This window comes from Phocoena phocoena, chromosome 20, assembly GCF_963924675.1.
Source record: "Phocoena phocoena chromosome 20, mPhoPho1.1, whole genome shotgun sequence".
Taxonomy (NCBI): Eukaryota; Metazoa; Chordata; class Mammalia; order Artiodactyla; family Phocoenidae; genus Phocoena; species Phocoena phocoena.
In genome coordinates, this window is record NC_089238.1 from 6240608 (window position 1) to 6261718 (window position 21111).

At 57.9% G+C, this 21111-nt stretch overlaps 1 protein-coding gene across 1 annotated transcript in view; it reads left to right on the plus strand.

Annotated features, from left to right (window-relative positions):
* The window catches only part of SHANK1 (SH3 and multiple ankyrin repeat domains 1), a 43010-nt gene extending 22996 nt beyond the window's left edge, over nucleotides 1-20014 (plus strand). The window contains exons 15-23 of the mRNA XM_065899155.1: nucleotides 1448-1530; nucleotides 1741-1865; nucleotides 2447-2582; nucleotides 2866-2946; nucleotides 3719-3787; nucleotides 4238-4356; nucleotides 12472-12568; nucleotides 14233-17332; nucleotides 19297-20014. Coding sequence (XP_065755227.1) covers nucleotides 1448-1530; nucleotides 1741-1865; nucleotides 2447-2582; nucleotides 2866-2946; nucleotides 3719-3787; nucleotides 4238-4356; nucleotides 12472-12568; nucleotides 14233-17332; nucleotides 19297-20014 — 4528 coding nt within the window. The remainder of the gene's footprint in view (nucleotides 1-1447; nucleotides 1531-1740; nucleotides 1866-2446; nucleotides 2583-2865; nucleotides 2947-3718; nucleotides 3788-4237; nucleotides 4357-12471; nucleotides 12569-14232; nucleotides 17333-19296) is intronic.
* Nucleotides 20015-21111: the final 1097 nt, after the last annotated feature.

Below are 21111 nucleotides of genomic sequence, written 5' to 3' on the forward strand. Positions count from 1 at the left end.
TACTGGGATGTGTCGGGGTGTTACTGAAATACACTGGAGTATTCGTGGAGGGCTGTTTTGCCAGATCTCTGGGGGTAGGTAATTGGAGTGCGCAGTGAGCGTGCTTGGCTGTTATTGGAGTGTGTTAGGGCCCGTGGATATTACTGGGGTACGATGAGGGGGTCTGTGTGTGTGCTGGGCCGGGTTTCTGACCTGACTGCAAGATGCAGCGAGGTACGTGTTCCGGTGGCTCTGGGGTGGGGGTGATTGTGGGTATTCTGAGGCGCCTGGAGCCAGGGCGTCTGGGTATTCCTGCTGTATACTGGGGTGCCTGGAATGGAATGGATGTGTAATCCTGATGTACGCGGTGGTGACGTCTAGGGTTTGGGGCTGTTATCTGAGTGAGCCCCGGGCGGCTGTTGAGATACACGGAATAGGTTTGAATTTAACTGAACTTTGCTGGGTGTGTGAGCCTTGCCTAAATGTGCTGGTGGGCTTTGGTGGCCTTCCTGGGGACCATCCACATATTCACACGCAGTTTACATTTTGCTAGAATCTACCGACTGCATGAAAGAGGTACATTTGAGATATACCGGGAAATAGATGTCAGCGCTGTCCGCTAGAATTTTCTGCGGCGATGGAGATGTTCTGTATCTGTGCTGTCCAGCGTGGTAGCCACTAGCTGCATGTGGCTGCCGGGCACTTGGAAACGTGGCTAGTGAGACTGAGGAACTGGATTCTTCGATTTAATTTTTAGTTAATTTGCATATAAATAGACACAGGCAGCTAGTGGGCACCATATTGGACAATGCTGAATCAGCGATGTTACAATAGGTGTGGGGACCTGGGGAGTTGTTACTGTAGCATATATATGGTCAAGGAGCTGGGAGAGGTATTATCCAAGTACACGTGTCCTCTAGACCAAGAGGCTTGACCGAAGACAGCGAATGAATTCTATTGCGCATGTGCTACGGTACCCAGCCCTGTGCCGAATACTACGTATACTATATATAGGGAACTTCCACAGCGACCCCATCAGGTGAAGCCTGTTATTGCCCCGCATTATAGATGAGGAAACTGAGGCCCCAGAGGTTAAAGGCGTGGGCTCAAGGTCACAGACAGAAAGTGGACAGCAGGGACTCCAGCCAGGCTGCCCGTTCATCCGGCAGTTTAGCTCCCCATTCCTCACACTGTGCTTTGCTGAATGGATGGGTGGATGGATGCACCGATGGATGAATGAGGAAAGACTGAGTGGGAGAGCGAGCGCTCTGGGCTCTGAGGGGGAGGCTTGTCAGGGCTGCTGCGAGCATACACACGTGGAGTGGGTGAGGAAGCTCCTCGGAGCGGGGATGACTGGTTCTGGAGCTTGGGCTCAGGTCACCAGGTGGCTGGTGGGGCACGGGCTCTGGGTCTCATGATCCCTTTTCCACCCGCCCCACCCCTGCCCCTCCCCCACCCTCCCCGCCAGTGATTACATCATCAAGGAGAAGACAGTTCTGCTGCAGAAGAAGGACAGTGAGGGGTTTGGGTTCGTGCTCCGGGGGGCCAAGGGTGAGTGGCGGCCGGGGAGGGGACGGGGGAAGGGCTCTCTGACCCGGGGGGGAAGACAGGGAAAGGGACCCCAGCCTGCCCACCACCCCACCCCAGGGTGCTGGTCCCACAGCTACGGTGAGGCCTCCGTGACTTGGGTCTGAGCCCCATCCCCTGCTCGGCCTCTCCACCCCCTCCCCTCCGACCCCGCCGGCTCCTCCCCATCTGCAGCGCAGACCCCCATCGAGGAGTTCACCCCCACCCCGGCCTTCCCGGCGCTGCAGTATCTGGAGTCGGTGGACGAGGGCGGCGTGGCGTGGCGAGCGGGACTGCGAATGGGAGACTTCCTCATTGAGGTGAGTCCCGGCCCCCAAGCCCAAAGGCCTCTCCAAAGACCCTACCCCTGGCCCGCCTTCCACAGACACCGCGCTCTCCTCTGGGCCCCTGGCAACAGATCCTCAGACCCCTCGTGATGTGTGCCAGGATGCGGCTGCCCAAATCCAGATTCTCCTTTGGCACCAAAGCTTCCCAAACCCCGCCCCCCCCCCCCCCCCCCCCCGCAGCCAGCCTCTGCTTCTTCAGGGACTCCATCTGAAAGCCTTTCTGAAGTATCTCAGATGACAGAGCTGTTCCCCGCCCCCCCCCAGGGCACGCGCTTGCACACATACACACACACACACACAATGCTGGAGGGCAAGGAGGGAGAGAGAGGCAAATAGGGTGGGCCCAGCCCCTTCCCCAACCCTGAGGCCAGGAGAGTTACAGGAACAGAGTGTTGGGGGCTTGCAAGGTAGAGGAGGGTCAAGGGGAGAGAAGGGTGACCGGCAGTGCCACATACAGGGCAAGGCAGGAGGAGGCCACTTCGATGGGGACCCTGAAGTGGAAAGCATCCCTCCCCTCACCCATTGGCTGTGCTCTGGGGGTGTCTGTGCCATAGGTGAACGGGCAGAACGTGGTGAAGGTCGGCCACCGACAGGTGGTGAACATGATCCGCCAAGGGGGTAACACGCTGATGGTCAAGGTGGTGATGGTCACCCGGCACCCGGACATGGATGAGGCTGTTCATAAGAAAGGTGCTTCTCCCCCCACTTGTGTGGCCAGGCCCGGGTCCCCCACTGCTACTAGACTACAATCCTCAGGGAGCCCTAATGGCCCAATGGTCCCCACCCTCCCCCAGGGCTGCTGGTTCAGGACCCTCTGGAGAGGAACCGAGTGAGGGCTCAACATGCCGATGGGGACGGCATCTCTTCTCCGAGCTCTGGGAGCGCCGCGGTGGTGAACGGGGTGGAGGGTGGGGGGAAGGTCACGGGCTTTCCTTCCAGGGTACTGATGCCTGACCCCGCTCGTTTTTTCCAGCACCGCCGCAGGCTAAGCGGCTCCCGCCTCCAACCATCTCCCTGCGTTCCAAGTCTATGACCTCAGAGCTGGAGGAGATGGGTGAGCTTGCGGGGCTGCTGGGGCCCAGGTGCTGCGGACGGAAGGGGGCAGAGGGAGGCTGGACCGTCCCTTGAGTTTGTTAGTGTTGTTAGTGACCAGGGGTCCTCGTCCTGGTCCTGTCCCCCCGTCCATGGGTCAGACTCTCTCTGGCCTGCGTGTGCGTCGCTGGGAAAGGGCGTCTGAGAGCCGACTGTCCTTCGTCCTCTTACATCTGTTTCTGTGTCGGGGTCTCTCTCTGCGTCCGTACGTTCCTCTCTGCGGGTCCCTGTTTCCTTTCTAGCCCCTCTCGCTCTGTTCCACCTGAACCCCGCAGCCATTCTCCATCTCTCCCTCCACCAGCTCCCCTCACTCCCACTAACAGAAAGGAAGGCGAGCCCCTCCCTCCTCCAGGCGGGGCTGTTTCCCCTGCCGGGGGCGGATCAGGCAGCTAGCTGACCGCCCTCACCCCAGGGCCCTGAGGGAGGCGGGCGTTCCAGAAAGGGGGCCCCTCGCCTCCCCTGAAGTCCTAACTCTTCGCTCCTCTACTGCCTCTCCCCCGGGCTAGTCTCGCCCTGGAAGAAGAAGAGTGGTGAGTGGGCACAGGCCTGGCGGGAGGGCCCCCGACCCTATCCCGCCGGCGGACTCGCCCCTCCCCCATCCCGGCCCCTCACTGCCCCACTCGCGCTTGCGCACGCCTGCTGGCCACGCCCGCTGGCCACGCCCGCTGGCCGAGCCCGCTCCGCCCCGCCCTCCGGGGGCGCCCCTGGGCTTCATCCGCATCCTTTGCCCACAGAGTACGAGCAGCAAGCTGCGCCGGTGCCCAGCATGGAGAAAAAGCGGACCGTGTATCAGATGGCTCTCAGTAAGATGGCCCTGCTCCCTGGGCTGCCCAGGGCCCCGACCCCACACCGCCTGGGGTGCCGCATCCGCTCCATCCCTCTCCAGGCCCGCGCCCCCTTCAGCCACTCCCGCACTGATCACCTTCACGCCTCGACTTGGCCCCAGCCATCATGAGTCTGAGTTCCCACCCCTGTTTTGAGCCTCTCCGCACTACCTTCTGCCTCCCTTCCACCCTCCCTCTCACGATGGCTGTCCTACTCACCGCCCTCACCCCTTCCCATCGCTGGGTCCTGCCTGCCGGGCTGGAGACTGTGTCTCCAAGCAGGGCCGTCGGGCCACCGGGAGGGAGACAAGGGTGCCCTTTTCTGGTTCACACGAGACACTGAATGGGCTCCCGGCAGCTCTGTCTCTGCGCCAGGCCAAAGCAAGCTTCTTTTCTCTGGCTCTCCGCCCCTCTTCCCCCTCCCCCTAGACAAACTGGATGAAATTTTGGCGGCAGCTCAGCAGACCATCAGTGCAAGTGAGAGTCCTGGGCCTGGTGGCCTCGCGTCCCTGGGCAAACACCGACCCAAAGGCTTCTTTGCCACTGAGGTAGGCAGCCTGGTCTGGGAAACTGGGCCCTTGGGGGGAAGGAAGCTTGAGGGATGCACAGGGCAACTTGAAGCCTTTACCTGTCTCCTTGCAAATCCTTCCTGACTCCCCCGTGCGTCCTACGGGGCACCGCGCTTCCTGGGGTTCCCTCCTTTCTCCCCACTCTGGGCGTCCCCTTTCCTCTCGACCCATCCTCTTCCTCCTTGTTGTCCCCCCAGATCCCATCTCTCTCACCTCCCTCCACTCTCCATCCTCTCTTGCCCAGCTCTTTCTGTTCATCTCCATCCCACCTCAGGGGTCTCAGGGAAGGTAAAACGGTGTCATGGATGGCGCTCCCTGGCCCAGGCACAGCACATAATAATAGGTGCTCAACAAGTGGTAGTTATTAAAATATTAATTATCATCTCTGTCTAAGCTCTGCCTGCTAACCTATAGTGGGTGTTGATCACATTTCTGACACTACGATTTTACGTGGCTTATCTCATTCATTCCTTGGAATCGTCCTGGGAGGTACACTCGGTTGTGATACAGAAGGGAAACTGAGGCTCAGAGAGGGAGCCGGGATTTCAACCCCAGGCAGTCAGGCAGCTGGATCCGTGATCCAGCCACGGCCCTGGCTCTTCGGGTGGGGACCTGCTGGTCCCTTCCTGGCTGCGCTCCTCACTGGACTGGGCCCCTTCATGGGGACACATCCCCCACCAGCACTGCCAGTGCTTTCCCCCCTCCCCCCTCCAGAGGCCACACGGGGCCCTACCTCTGTCTCAGCACTTCCTTCTTCTCTGCCCAGGCCCTGCCCTCTGACCCCACCCTCTGACTCCCTCTTTTTACAGGCCACACCCACCACTGGTGACCAAGGGACCACTGACTCTAAAACTGGGTGCTTTGACTTTTGCGGGACCATGGACCCCTTTGGCAGGCTGGCATAGTCCTCATAATAATGCTTATAAATGCATAAAATAAAACATAATTCGTAAGGGTCAAGAACAGTACATAACCACGGGGAGTGACAGTGAAAGGGTGTAGCCTCACGAGCGCCATGCAAGCCCGAGCCCAGAGTTCAGCTCTCGTGAGTGGATGAAGTTAGCTTACAAGTCCCTTGAACCAAAAATAAAATGTTAAAAAAAATACATAAGATAACAGAAGAAGCCAGTTACGCCGAAATACAGTTATCAAAATATTTTTTGAAAGCAAAATTTGCGATATAGTAATGTCGGTGCCTCTTCTTCACCGTGGTAGCCAGAAGGGTCTGGTGCTGGATGTTGACTACTCTAATTTCGAAGTCCTAAGAAGCACAAACACTCTTTAGAGAGATCTGCAGCCTCTGCAACGAGGGACACAGAAATACCTGTGGTTTCTGTCGGGGACACAGTCACAGGTTTTGCTTAGACTGACGTGGGCTGTTGCCCACATCCTTAATTGAGAAAATGTTGTGTTTTAGTTGGAGAATAATGAAAATAAAGATGTAGGGTTTTTCTCCCCATCCAAGTAAGCGTGCAGGGCCCCCCTGAAATCTATCCAGAGCCCTCTTAAGGGCTCAGCCACCTATTCTAGAAGGCCTAGTACTTTTTTTAAATTTTTATTTATTTATTTATTTATTTATTTATTTATTTATTGGCTGCGTTGGGTCTTTGTTACTGCACGCAGGCTTTCTTTGGTTCCGTCGAGCGGGGGCTACTCTTCGTTGCGGTGCGCGGGCTTCTCGTTGCGGTGGCTTCTCTTGTTGCTGAGCATGGGCTCTAGACACGCGGGCTTCAGTAGTTGTGGCACGTGGGCTCAGTAGTTGTGGCTCGAGGGCTCTAGAGCGCAGGCTCAGTAGTCGTGGTGCACGGGCTTAGTTGCTCCGCGGCATGTGGGATCTTCTCGGACCAGGGCTCGAACCCGCGTCCCCTGCACTGGCGGGCGGATTCTTAACCACTGCGCCACCAGGGAAGCCCCCTAGTACTTTTACAAGAGCCAGAAATGCAGGTGGCAAATTTTGTATCGAGACTCCTAGAATTTCTCCCAGATTTAGAGGCAGAGGGTGCTTGGCCACTTCTCAGGGCTCGGCAGAGGGCCCTGCATGCAGGAGCCATCACTTCACACCCATCCTTGGCTTTGCGAGGAATTTGAAATCTCTGGGCCTATTAGGGTCATCTTCCGTGCCCACCTCCCCCCAGGGTCGGTGTAAGGATTAAAAGTCCATAGGTAAGGGGGAGGGATAAATTAGGAGTTTGGGATTAACAGGTACACACTACTGTATATAAAATAGATAAACAACAAGGACCTACTGTATAGCACAGGGAACTATATTCAATACCTTGTAATGACCTGTGATATAAAAGAACCAGAAAAACTGAATAACTGAATCACTTTGCTGTACACCTTAAACTAACGCAACATTGTAAATCAACTATACTCCGATATATAGATATAGATATATATATATAAAGTCCTGTCCCAAAAAAAAAAAGTACATGGGCAGTAGAGCTAGGCAAACCTGCCTCCAAAGCCTGACCGCCTCTAACTTACTATGTCGCTCGGCCCACGCTTTTAATTTTCCTGTGCCTCAGTTTCCTGTTCTGTAACATAGGGGTAAAGCCAATCTTGCTGGTTCTTAGGAGGACTGAATGAGATCAGCTTCTAGCACAGAGGCTCTCAAGGAATGGTGAGCCTCCCCATGCCATAAAATAACAAACTGGAGACCCCACTGTGACCCCCGCATGCGCCCCAGAGACCCCACAACAACATTCCAGGCTCGGTACGGAGTCTCTAGTAACAGATTAAGGCCAGTCCTGTTTTCATTTATTCGGCAAATGCATGGAGTACCCACCAAGTGCCAGGCTGCCAGGGTGCCAGCCCCTCCCTGCATGAACCTCCATTACAGGACAGACAAGATCCTGGCTCCAAAGACACCCCCAGGTGGGCCCAGACACTGGCCAATAGTATAACCAGCTGCCAGCCTGCCCCCATCTCCTAGAAACGAAACACCTGAGGTCTTCATGGGGCCTCCCTTTCCTCTGGATCCTGGAGGCCAGTGGTCATCTCCCGTTTTCTTGTCCCTCCTGGGGTCTGTCCCTGGGCCTCCCCCAAGCCCTCCCTCTCATGTTGAGGGCTCTCTCTGCCCCCATCTCTGCCCTCACCTCCCACCAGCCACCCTGATCTCTCTCAACCCCTGAGTCAACACAGGGACCCCTCTGTGACCTTCCTGCATCTCCGTGCCTCTCTCAGTGGGTGGTCTTCTTCTCATCTGGGTCTCCACCTCCCATCTGTTTCGGCTTCTCTCGCCTCTTCACTCTCCCACTTGGACTCCGCCGCACCTAAACCAGGGGGGCAAGCGGGCAGTGTGGAAGCCCAGTGTGGCCCCCCAGCCTCCTTTTAACGGACCTGCACCACAGTGGACAGGGCAAAAGATTGGGCAAGATGCCACTGTTTAAAAACTTAAGGATGGAGAGATTTCAACCCTCCCTGAAAAACACACCTCTGCGTAAAACCTAAGGGGGGTTGGGAGGACCCACTGCACCAACAGTGAGGGTGCAGACCCCAGGCAGATCCGCTGTAGGTCAAGGCCCCTCTTGGGCTCTGTCTCCTCTTAGGGCTCTGCAGTTCACCTGTCTGTCCTCCCCTCTGCGTGGCTTTGCTTTTCTTGGCTACTGTCTGTTACCTGGTGACTGACCGCCCTGGAGGGGGGGCGGTCCCCTGATCCCCACCTCCCACATCTTGGTCTGGTTGGTCTGGGCTCTGGTTTCAGCCATTCTCTGGACTCAGTTTCTCCCTGTGGTTATTTTTACCATATCATCTTGGTTGCATCCTCTGCCTCCCTCTTCCCCTCCCGGGACATGTCTCTTTCCCTGCTAGGGTAGCTCTGGCCCTCTCCATGGCAGAATCTCTCAGGACTGCCTTTTTCTCCCTGCCTTGCTGGGTCCCTCTTTCTCCCCATGGCTGTCTCATGTCCCCTCCTGTCTCTCCCCTACACCTCTGGAGCCCCATCTCTGCCTCTGTCTCCCCACCTCTGTCTTTGTCTTGCTCTGTCTCTCCATGTGTCTCCCCCTCCGATCTCTTCCCCCTCACCCCTTTCAGGGGCTGGTTCCCTAACGCGAATTTCCCAGCCCATCTTCAGCCTCTAGCCTGTGCACAGCACCAGGGCACACTCTGCCATGGAGGCACCAGACCCACAGCGACCCACGAGGTGGCACAGGAAGAGGGCGGGACCTCTGGTCAACTCGCTGGGGAGGAGTCTGCCCGGCAGTCGGTGACGTCACACGCACCTGGCAGACTCTGATTGGCTGCCCCCTCTGCGCGGGAGAGACCGCTCCCCGTTTGTTGAGGGAGGTCAGCCTGTCTCACCTTGAGTCCGTCCACCCCTCAGGCAGTCACTCCTAGCCTCCTCAGACACCATTATGGCTCCTCTGTCAGTCAGACATCTCCTCTGCCACTATGATCCCTCTTGTGCCAAGCTAACCCATTATTTGATCCCTCTTTTCCACTTAGAAGGTCTTCTGCCAGTGTGCCAATATGACGCCTCTCCCTTGAGTCTGGGCCCTCTCCTGCTAGGGGAACCCTTCCTCTATCACTCTAACCCTTCCCCCGTTATTCTGTCCCCTCCCCATCACTCTGACCCTTCCCCTGTCACTGTGATCCTTCCCCATCACTCTCTCAAAGGAACAGAACTAGGGTTACGTCATCAGGGTGCTCCCCCCATTTTGTCAAGGTGTCCTTCATTCTACAAATATTTATTGAGCAACTACTATGTGCTGGACCTGCTGCTCGGCCCTGGGAGTATAGGAGGGAACCAGCCAAACAAAGTTACCTCCCTTAGAGAATTGACACTGGCGGGGGAGTGGGAGTATTTTGCGGAATTGGGTTCTGCTGTATATAAGAGAAACCCCCAGATAACAGTGGCTTGAACAAACAAATGCTTATATCTCTGTCGTCTTGAACAAGTCTGGAGTAGGGAGTCTGAGGCAGGTGTGGCAGCCTCCATGGTCTTGAAGACCTAGAATTCTTCTCACCCTAGCCACAAAGTCACCTCATAGTCCAAGAGGCTGCTGGAGCTCCAACTATTGCACCAGCATTCCAGGTAGCAGGAACAAGGAAGAGTGAAAAGGCAGAAGTGCAAAGGAGGGCACATTGTTGCTTCTTGGGTTACCTCTGATGAGACTTCCCAGAAGTAAAACACAACACTTCTACTTATGCATCTGGGCCGGCTTTAGTCCTATGACCACACCTAGCCACAAGGGAGGCTGGGAAATGTAGTCTCTCAATAGGTGCCAAATAAGATTGGGGTTTTCTTACCAAAGAAGAAGAGTAGAATGGGTATTGGGTAGGCTACATGCCCAGGGAGACAGACAATAAACAAGTAAGCAAATAATTATAATAACTCTAACCTAGGATAGGTGGAGGAAATTATGATGCAGAGGAATAGAAGGAAGGCTTTCCAGGGAGGAGACATCTGAAACTACCAGATCCCACCCAGTGTCACCCTGCTGTCTGATGTCATCTCCCACCCCTCAGCCCTTGGCTCACCCACTCCAGACACACTGGCTTCCTAACTATTCCTTGAACACAGCAGGCTCACTCCCACCTCAGGACCTTTGCACTTGCTGCTCCTTCTGCCTGCAATACTCTTCCCCTGGATACATCCCTGGCTGCTTCCTTCAGGAGTTTGCTCAGGTTGTACCCTCTCAGCGGGGTCTTCTTGACTGCCTGATTTTAAATTATAGTCTCCCTTTCTTCTGTCACTTACCTCCATCTGACCCACGTTGTATTTTACGAATCTATTTTGTTGATGGTCTGCCTGCCCTTCCCGTGGGCAGGGACTTTTGTCTGTTCTGTTTACGGCTGCATCTGTGGCATCTAGAACAGCCCCTGGCATGAATCAGGTGCTCCATAAATATCTGTGGAAGGAAGGAAGGAAGGAATGATGCAAACACAGAAATAGTCCCAGTCCGAGGTGAGGGCAGTGAGAGGGGTAGCACAGGTGCATTCTATGAAGGTCTAGAGCATCACTGTCCACTAGAGCTCTCTGTGAGGATGGAGATGTTCTCCATCTGCACCGTCCAGTATGGCGGCCACCAGCCATGAGTGACAATTGAACACTTGAAATGTGGCCAGTGTAATGGAGGAAGGGAGTTTTCAACTTCAGTTTATTTAAATTTATTCAAATTAATTGAAATGTACATCTGAATGGCTAGTGGCCACTGGATTGGGAAATGCAGGGCTAGAGGAAGGGGGTGGCCAGGCCAGGGTGGGGGCCAGGATGACAAGCAGTTTTCGCTTGGCAGAGAGTGGGGAAGGGATTTTCCAGGCAGAGGGAACAGCGGATGCTGAGGCTCTGAGCTGAGAAATGGCACAGGGAATTCAGAGAACTGGGAGTGGTTAGAGCAGGAGGACAGGAGGGGGCGTGGTGGGGAGGTGAGGGCAGTTAGGGTCACACCCCAAAAGTGGGGACCCCATCCAAAGAGGCCTTCCTTTCTATGAACTTGTTGTCTCAAAAACGGAGAAGGAAGACACATGGGGCCACCTGGCAGAAGCAGGGGAGTCAGGGCCCGAGAGTGCCTGACATTGGCTTGTTCATTTGACACAAGCTTACAGAACATCAGGCCTGTCTGGGGACTGGGGACCTAGCAGTGAACCAGACTGATAAAAATCACTGCCCTCAGGAAGGTTGCATTATGACTTCTGTGGGCGTTTGTGCCCCTCCTTCCTAAAAAAAAAAAAGTTAAAGGTCAAAATTTTATGACTGTGTTGATGCAAAGCTGAATATTATCCAGGCTGAATTATAATTATTTTTCCCTCCTATTTGAAAAGAAATTAAAACATTTCCCCTAAAAGTATCGTGGGCCCTTGACCCTGTACCCATGGTGCCTGGGATAATGTCTGGTGTCTTCAGGGAGCTGACGTTCTCGCCAGGAAGACAGACAGACAGTAAGCAAGAAGTGAGAGAAGCGTCATGAAGAAAACAGGACAGGGAAATGCAGTAGGCAGTGACTGGGAGGGATATTTGAGCAGAGGACATAAAGATGGAAAGGAATCGGTGATGATTGGGAGGAAACCATTGCAGAGAGAAGATCCAGGACTTGTAAGTGTCCTAAAGCAGGGATGAACCTTGCGGCACTGCAGGAGCAAGAAAAGGTGGGCGTGGTGGGACCAGAGTGGGAGATACAGGCAAGGGCTATATACACGGTGTCTTAAATCACCGTGATTCTTAATCTAAAATCAGAGCCTGAGATAAGGATGCCTGAGACAACGATTTCCTAAGGGGGAACCTGTAAGGGCATGGGAGAGACAGGATGGGCTGCAGAGAAAGTCAGCAACCCTGGTCCCCACTGGAGTTTGCCTTCAGCCTGGTCCCTTGGGGAGCTCGGGAGTGTGAATTGCAGGATGGAGATAATCCCTCCTTAGACCTTCCTGTCAGTTGGCTGCAGGCTGCTCCCAGAAGTGGGGGCATGTAACAGCTTGGGCACGTCAACTCCTTTGGAGGGGGAATGATTCTTCAGAGCAAGGGGCAGCCAAGTGTTGCAGGCAGGTGACACAGTGGCTGGGGATGGGCACAGCATCCTGGCTGAGGAGATCTGGGTGGGCACAGGCAGTGTCTACCACAGGGGCTTTGAAGACCAGACTTGGGCACTTGGATCGCTTCCTAACTGATGTGAGATGCTACTGTAGGATTTTAAGCAGGGCAATAACATGATCAGAATTTCTTTTAGAAAGATCCCTCTGACTCTTGCGTGGAAAGCAGACCAGGAATGGGTGGCAGGACAAGGGGGGCAGCCAGGAGACAAGGAAAAGGCTACTGCCATCATCTAGGCAGGGAGTGGTGGTAACTTGGACCTGGGCAGTGACAGCAGGGGTGGAGAAAAGTGCCCAGATTAATGATCGGCTTGGGAAGCAGAGCAGACAGGCTCAGTTGATAATCTGACGTTTTCCCCCTCTCTTTCTCCCCGCTGCTGCTGTCAGAACTCAGAAACCTTTCCCTACCCCAGAATTCCCTTCCATCTCCTTCACACCCCTCTCCCTTCCTGCAGAGGCTGGGGAAGGAATGGAGGATGGCTGTGTGGGGAATCCATGGATTTTCATGCCCTGATTGATTTTTCTCTGCTCTCTTTTCTCTCTCCTCCTCTGACTGCCAACCCAAAGTCGAGCTTTGATCCCCACCACCGCTCCCAGCCAAGTTATGAACGTCCTTCCTACCTGCCTCCAGGACCTGGGCTTATGCTCCGGCAAAAGTCTATTGGTATGTCACCTGCAAGGGTGGGTGTAAGGGATGCCAGTGGGGAAAGGGGAGGCTGGGAGGGTGACAGTTTACGGGGAAAACAAGGGAGCCTGGGAATGTTCTTTTCTCCTTCCATATGTGACCATCAAGTTGGGCGAAGAGCTCAGGCTTTGTTGCTGGGCAAACCTGGGTTTGAATCCTGGCTCTTGTCCATCCTGGCTGTGTGACCCAGGGCAGGCAGCTTCACTTCTCTGGGCCTAGGGCTCTGCATCTAGAAAATGGGGACATCATTGCCCCTGCCTGGATGCAGTTAAGTCGAAACCACCACAGAACCTGGTTCATTCTCTCTTATGCCAGACTCCATTCATTCATTCATTCTACAAATGTTTATTGAGCACATATGCCAGGCTAAACTGCTGGGGATTTGTCAGGGAACAAAACACTAAAGGGTCCTGCCCCCATGGAGCTTACCTTCTAGCTGGGGAAGACAGACAACAGCTTATAAGGATAAGAAATAAGAAAATGATATAGTATGTTAGCTGTGTTAAGTGCTATGGAAAAAAATAGAAAAAAGGTGGAATGAGTCGAGATGTCAGGAGTGCTGGGGGGCAGGTTTGAGCTGAAACTTGGAGATGAAGTGGGGAGCCATGGGACTATCTGGAAGTAAGGCATTCCACACAGCAGGAACAGCCAGTGCAAAGGTCCTGAGGTAGGTAGGAACAAGCTGCCATTTGCTAAGAGAGCAGCTTGGGAAGATCGTGGGGAGGAGATCGGGAGCTCAGTTTGGGGCCTGCTTAGTTTGAGATGCCAGTGAGACATCCAAGTGGATGCAGCATTTGGATATAGAAGCCCGGAGCTCAGGGACAAGGATTGGGTCCGAGACAAGCATGGGAGTCTTCAGCAGGGAAGCAGTGAACGAAGCCATGACACTGGTTGAGATGGTCAACGGAGAGCGAGTAGTCAGAGGGGAAAAGGGAATCAAGGACTGAGCCCTGGCCGTTGATAAGGAGGCAAAAGATTCCACTCCTCCAGATCCCTCCGAGTTGTTTTGCTGTTTGGATCTAGCTTTCCCCCAGCTTCAGTGTCCACAGTCCACCAGTGTGTGTCATTTGCCTAGTATCAGTTACCTGTACATCTGCCTGACATTGCTTACCTATGAATGGGCTCCCTCTTTTAAATATTAGCCTCATCCTAAGCACTGCTATCTGTGAAATCACAGATTTGATGTGCTAATTACATTTCTCTTCTGCATGTACATGAAAAGAAATCTGTAAGTATGCCCAGAAACACGGTATCTCTTCCTGGCTCAAGCCATTTTTGCTCATCCCAAGCGACCGCCCGCAAATACCTTGCCTTTGGGCGAATTAGAAAAGGCGCCCCCTCCTGGCCCTGGAAGGAAGTTAAGCTGAATTCCGCCCCCCACCCCCCCGCCCCGCCGCACACACCACACCTCTCTTGCTCCCTCTGCCGTTTGCTGTTGTGCAGTGCACAACCTGTATTACTGTATCGAACGGATTTGGATTTATCACATCTGGGTAAGCTCTAGACCAACCCATGTTCTTCTTAACATCTACTGGGTGTCATTATTATTATCATTGTAATATTGAAGTTCTGTGGGACAGGGGAACAGAGAGGCCACCCCTTCCCATCCCCACCCTGCTTCTGGATCCTCCGTGTCTTCCCAGGGGCTGCAGAAGATGAGAGACCCTACCTAGCACCCCCAGCCATGAAGTTCAGCCGCAGCCTGTCTGTGCCTGGTTCGGAGGACATCCCGCCGCCGCCCACCACGTCCCCACCAGAGCCTCCCTACAGCACACCTCCAGCCCCCTCTTCCTCCGGCCGCCTCACTCCCTCTCCCCGGGGAGTGCCCTTCAACCCCGGCTCAGGTGTCCCCCACCCCGCCTCGTCACCGTCGTCCTTCGATGGGCCCTGCCCTCCTGACAGCCGTGTAGGGAGCCGTGAGAAGAGCTTGTACCACGGCGGGGCCCTGCCCCCTGCGCACCACCCGCCACCCCCACACCAGCCGCACGCTCCGCTCCCCCAGCCACACCACCACCACGCCCACCCGCCGCATCCCCCGGAGATGGAGACAGGCGGCTCCCCCGATGACCCCCCACCGCGACTGGCTCTGGGGCCCCAGCCCAGCCTGCGAGGTTGGCGGGGCGGCGGGCCCAGCGCGACCCCGGGGGCCCTGTCCCCGTCGCACCACGGCAGCGGGGGCGGGGGTAGCGGTTCCTCCCAGGCCCCGGCCCTGCGCTACTTCCAGCTGCCTCCCCGGGCGGCCAGCGCGGCCATGTACGTGCCGGCCCGTTCGGGCCGCGGGCGCAAGGGCCCGCTCGTCAAGCAGACCAAAGTCGAAGGCGAGCCCCAGAAGGGCGGCGGCCTCCCGCCCACGCCCTCGCCCACGTCTCCGGCGTCCCCGCAGCCGCCGCCGGCCGCGGCCGCCCCGTCGGAAAAGAACTCCATCCCCATCCCCACCATCATCATCAAGGCTCCATCCACCAGTAGCAGCGGCCGCAGCAGCCAGGGCAGCAGCACCGAGGCGGAGCCCCCGACCCAGCCCGAGACCGCGGGCGGCGGCGGAGGGGGCGGCGGCGGCGGCGGCGGCTCCTCCGCGCCGAGCCCCGCCCCGGCCATGTCGCCAGTGCCGCCGCCCCCCTCGCCCGTGCCCGCCCCCGCCTCGCCCAGCGGCCCGGCCACCCTCGATTTCACCAGCCAGTTCGGAGCGGCCCTGGTAGGGGCGGCTCGGAGAGAAGGGGGCTGGCAGAACGAAGCCCGCCGGCGGTCTACGCTCTTCCTCTCCACCGACACGGGGGACGAGGACGGCGGCGAGAGCTCGCTGGGCCCGGGGGCGCCCCCGGGCCCCCGGCTGCGCCACTCCAAATCCATCGACGAAGGCATGTTTTCGGCCGAGCCCTACCTCCGGCTGGAGTCCGCAGGCGCCGGGAGCGGCGGCGGCTACGGGGGCTACGGAGCCGGCAGCCGAGCCTATGGGAGCAGCGGAGGCAGCAGCGCCTTCACCAGCTTCCTGCCGCCGCGCCCCCTGGTCCACCCGCTGACCGGCAAGGCCCTGGACCCAGCCTCCCCGCTCGGGCTGGCCCTGGCCGCCCGAGAGCGGGCGCTGAAGGAGTCCGCGGAGGGCGGTGGGGCCCCCCAGCCCCCTCCGAGGCCCCCGTCGCCCCGCTACGAGGCTCCGCCGCCCACGCCGCACCACCACTCGCCCCACGCCCACCACGAGCCGGTGCTGCGTCTCTGGGGAGCCCCCCCGCCGGACCCGGCGCGCCGGGAGCTGGGCTACCGGGCCGGGCTGGGCAGCCAGGAGAAGTCCCTTCCGGCCAGCCCGCCAGCTGCCCGACGCTCCCTGCTGCACCGCCTGCCGCCCACCGCCCCCGGGGTCGGGCCCCTCCTGCTGCAGCTGGGGTCCGAGCCCCCGGCCCCGCACCCCGGGGTGAGCAAAGCCTGGAGGTCCGCAGCCCCGGAGGAGCCCGAGCGGCTGCCCCTCCACGTGCGGTTCCTCGAGAACTGCCAGCCCCGGGCCGGTGGGGCGGGGGGCAGGGTGCCCCCCTCGGAGGACGGGCCGGGGATCCCGCCGCCCAGCCCTCGCCGGTCCGTGCCCCCCTCGCCGACCTCCCCGCGGGGCAGTGACGAGAACGGGCTCCCCCTGCTGGTCCTGCCGCCCCCCGCCCCCTCGGTGGACGTGGAAGACGGCGAATTTCTCTTTGTGGAACCGCTGCCCCCGCCCCTGGAGTTCTCCAACAGCTTTGAGAAGCCCGAGTCGCCCCTCACGCCGGGGCCGCCCCACCCGCTGCCGGACCCACCCACCGCGGCCAGCCCAGCGCCCCCTGCGCCGCCCCCTGCCGTGGCCGCCGCCCCTCCCACGCTGGACTCCACCGCATCCAGCCTGACTTCCTATGACAGCGAGGTGGCCACGCTGACCCAGGCGGGCCCCGCAGCTGCTGGGGACGCGCCTCCGCCGGGCCCAGCAGCCCCAGCCGCCCCGCCTCCGCCTGCCCCACAGCCTGGCCCAGACCCTCCAGCTGGCACAGATTCCGGTATCGAGGAGGTGGACAGTCGGAGCAGCAGTGACCACCCGCTGGAGACCATTAGCAGCGCGTCCACGCTGAGCAGCCTGTCTGCCGAAGGCGGGGCTGGCGGCGGGGTGGCCAGTGTGGCCAGTGGGCCGGAGCTTCTGGACACGTATGTGGCCTACCTGGACGGCCAGGCCTTCGGGGGCAGCGGTCCTCCTGGCCCACCATACCCGCCGCAGCTCATGACTCCCTCTAAGCTCCGGGGCCGGGCGCTTGGGGCCAGCGGAGGCCTGCGGCCTGGCCCCGGTGGGGGACTCCGAGACCCTGTCACTCCCACCAGCCCCACCGTCTCGGTGACGGGGGCTGGAACCGATGGGCTGCTGGCCCTGAGTGGTTGCTCAGGACCTTCAACGGCAGGTGTGGCCGGCGGTCCAGGGGCTGTAGAGCCAGAAGGCCCACCGGTGCCCTTGCCATCCGCCTCCTCCCTGCCTCGGAAGCTGCTGCCCTGGGAAGAGGGCCCGGGTCCACCACCACCCCCCCTGCCTGGGCCCTTAGCCCAGCCTCAGGCCTCAGCCTTGGCCACAGTAAAAGCCAGCATCATCAGTGAACTCAGCTCCAAGCTTCAGCAGTTTGGGGGCTCCTCGGCAGCTGGTGGCGCTCTGCCCTGGGCCCGGGGAGGCGGCGGGGGAAGCGGGGACGGCCACCACGGGGGAGCCAGCTACGTCCCAGAGAGGACTTCCTCCCTGCAGCGGCAGAGGTGAGCCGGGGGCTGGAGGTTGGCAGTGGAGGCCAGAGGGGCTGGCTGTGGGTAGCAGAGACCGTCTTCCACATAGCTTTGTCCCTTTAGGGTCCCAGGTGGTAGAAAGAAAACAGAAGCCGGGCTGGCTTGGAGAAGTTTGCCCTCAAAGAAGCATGCTTTCCCAGCCACTTTAAATTTCCCTTTATCTCAGTAGCTTCTGTGGTCTCCTCCCGTCACCATGACAACCCACATTCCGTGATGAACAAAAAGAGTGATCAACAAAGGAGGAGATTGGAGCACAACTTGCTCGATGTCTGTTTCCTTGGTGGGTTGTCAGTTCTGACAATCCCTGAAATCTTCAGGTCCCTTGAGCCCCGAGTTTGTCAAGACAAGATGCTTTGGGGCACGGTCCGTGGTTACAAGTGTGGTTCTGGAGCCAGGCTGTTTTGGATCCTGGTTGCAGCCCCGCACTTTCTAACTGGGTGATCTTAGGCAAAGGAATCCACCTCTCTGTAGAAGAGGGACAGCATAGAACCTTTCTAAAAGGGTTTTTGAGGGCATTGTTGTACCATGAGATGGGGGAGGGGAGGGGTCGCTTACAAAAGCCCAGCAAGTATAGATGGAGAAGTCCAGGAAGACGCAGAAGTTTTCTAAAGCAGCTAGCGAGTGGGAACGGCCACAGAGTTCAAGCCCATTCAAGACCTTCTAATCTTAGGGAAAGCATAGAGTCACGTTCCTGATTCAGACACACAGAGCGAGTGGGGAGAGGGTTTTTTTTAATCCTCTTGTTCTGCAGAGCTCACCCTAATTCTCCTCGAGGGTTTGATGTCCACATGGTGATATTCTGAGGTGGTTTTTGAGGTCTTTGAGATCTTAAGGCATCTCACTGATGATTCTTAAGTCCTCTGGGGAGAGGAAAGGACGCTTAGTTAACAGATCCACCAATCATTGATTTGCCATCTGTTCTGTACCGGGTGCCCTTCAGGGTGAGAGGGACCCCACAATGGACGAAACAAGCAAAGCATTTCCCTCATAGACCCCACAGCGTAATGAGGCAGAGGCGGGGGCCGGGCAATAAACAAAATCATTGTCATCGTCCTAGGGGAAAGAAATGTAGTAACGCGATGGTTAGAGAAAGTCTCTCAAATAACGGGCGAGCTGAGCAGAGACTGGAGGAGGGAAGGAGGCAAATCGTTTGGCTCCCTGGGGGAAGAGAGAACTAGGCAGAGGGAACTGTTCAAAGGCCCTGAGGCAGGGACTGTTCTGGAGGGAGCTAAAGGGATGAGGGGAACCTTTTCCTCCCCTTGTTTCTTCTCTCTTTCATCTCCCTCTCCTCACCTCTCTCTCTCTCTCTCTCTCTCTCTCTGTCCCCCGTCCCCTTCCATCTCTCTCCCTTGAATGCTCATCTTTTTGTTCCTCTCTCACTGTCTCCCTGTCTTCCGCTCTGCTGTGACTGGCCATACCCGGAAAGGCAGTATAGGGTAGTGGTTAAGAGCTCAGACTTTGGTGCCCTATAACCGGGCTCTGCCACTTCCTGGCTGTGTGTCCTTAGGCAAGTTACTTAACCTCTCTGTGCTGCTGATAATAACAGTAACCTGCATCAGGGCTGTCACGGGGATTCCATTGAGATGGCGATATGTAAAAGCACTTAGAACAATGCCTGGCACACGTGAGCATCAGTAAGTGGTGGTGATTATTATTATTATCACTTAATGTCTCTTTTTCTTTCATCTCTCTTGACTGTCACCCTCTCCCTGTCCTCTCATTTCTCTCTCCCTTCATTTTCTGTCCTGACATCCATCTTACCCCCTCGCTTGCCCCTTCGATCTCTCCCCTTCTCTCTCCTCCAACTCTCTACCCCTGCCCCATGTCTCTCTTCCTCTCCCTGTATCTTGACCTCTTCCTCTTTCTCACCCGCCTTTGCCCCCCCCCGCCCCCCCGCAACCCTTCTCCTCCACCCCTGCCCCGTTGTCACATTCCAGACTCTCGGAAGACGCCCAGCCCTCGCTTCTCTCCAAACCTGTCAGCAGCCTGTTTCAGAACTGGTCCAAAGCGCCTCTGCCGCCCCTCCCCACAGGAGGCGGGGGCTCCGCTTCGGCCGCTGCGGCCCCGGGGGCCACCTCGCCGTCAGCCACCTCCTCCTCCACGCCCGCCCGCCACCTCCAGGGCGTGGAGTTCGAGATGCGGCCACCTTTGCTCCGCCGGGCCCCGAGCCCGTCCCTGCTGCCCGCCTCGGAGCACAAGGTCAGCCCCGCGCCCCGGCCCTCCTCCCTACCCATCCTGCCTGCTGGACCGCTCTACCCGGGCCTCTTTGACATCCGCGGCTCCCCCACCGGAGGGGCAGGAGGCTCGGCTGACCCCTTCGCCCCTGTCTTTGTGCCACCGCACCCCGGGATGTCCGGGGGTCTCGGTGGGGCCTTGTCAGGGGCCTCGCGCTCCCTCTCACCGACCCGCCTGCTCTCCCTGCCCCCGGACAAGCCCTTCAGCGCTAAACCTCTGGGGTTCTGGACCAAGTTCGACGTGGCTGATTGGCTTGAGTGGCTGGGCTTGGCTGAGCACCGAGCCCGATTCCTGGACCACGAGATCGATGGCTCCCACCTGCCCGCCTTGACCAAGGAGGACTACGTCGATCTGGGGGTGACCAGGGTGGGCCACCGCATGAACATCGACCGGGCTCTCAAATTTTTCCTGGAGAGGTGATGGCTGGCCCGGACGGACCAGCCCGTCCACGGAACCCTTGAGCCTGCTGGCCTCTTGACCTCTGAACCCTGACCTTCATTCTCTCCCCGGGCCAGGGACTCTGCTAAAACTGCACCCTGACTCGTCTCCCAAGGCCGGAGGTCACCTGGTGGCCTGATCTGGCCAGACATGGGCACCTCACAGGAGGGGGCAGCTGACACAAGACTGTGTATGTGTGAAGCGGGGAGTGGAGTTGGGTGGGGGGGGAGGAAGAAATCACACAGGGGGATGAAGAAGGAGGGAAGGGTCGATTCTCGGGAGGAGGGGACAGACAGAGCCATAGAGGGTCAGCCCCGAGCCTGACCGGATGGGGGTCGTCCCCCAGGCCGCAGGGGAAGGCGATGCCCTCAGATTCCACCACCTGCCACCCTCTAACAACCCTTCCCCCCTCTCCAGGCCCCTCGGCTCTCCCCACCCTCCCCTCTCCCCAGCACACACAGCAGCCCCCCAGCCTCTTGCACGCTCCTTTGCACGCCTGCTCACCTCTCTCCCCTCCCTGGGCTACAATTTTGCACAACTTTGCCCTCTCACTGTCTCGCACACTGCGCCTTCGCTTCCAGCTTGCGAGGCCCCGTCCGCTCTCCAGCTCACGCTCAGTTTCCCTGGCACACCGTGCGTCTCTTTCCCCACGCTCCACACCCCCTGGTCTCTCACTCTTGTTTGCACACGCTTCCTCCGGGGCGCCCTCCCTTCCACCTCTCACTCCCGAAAAATCTCTGGGCCCTTGCTGCAGACACACTTGGGACACCCTTCCCCTCACCTTCTCACAGACTGTGCGCCTCTCCCGACACTCTCACCTCCATTCTCTTGTAGCACTTTCCCCTCTTATTCTTGCACCCCCACACTCTCACTCTACTCACCCCTCCCTCACAGGGACACTGACGCCCCTCCCCCTCCCACTGTTGCTTGCACCCGTGCCTCCCAGGAACCCCCAGGAACCGAATCTCTCGCAAGTGCTCAAGCCTCCCCGCTTTGCCAGGCTCCCGACTCCCTTGCACCTTTCTTTCCCAAATCCTTGTCCGTCTCCATCGTCAACTCTTGGGTGAACCTTCTGGCAT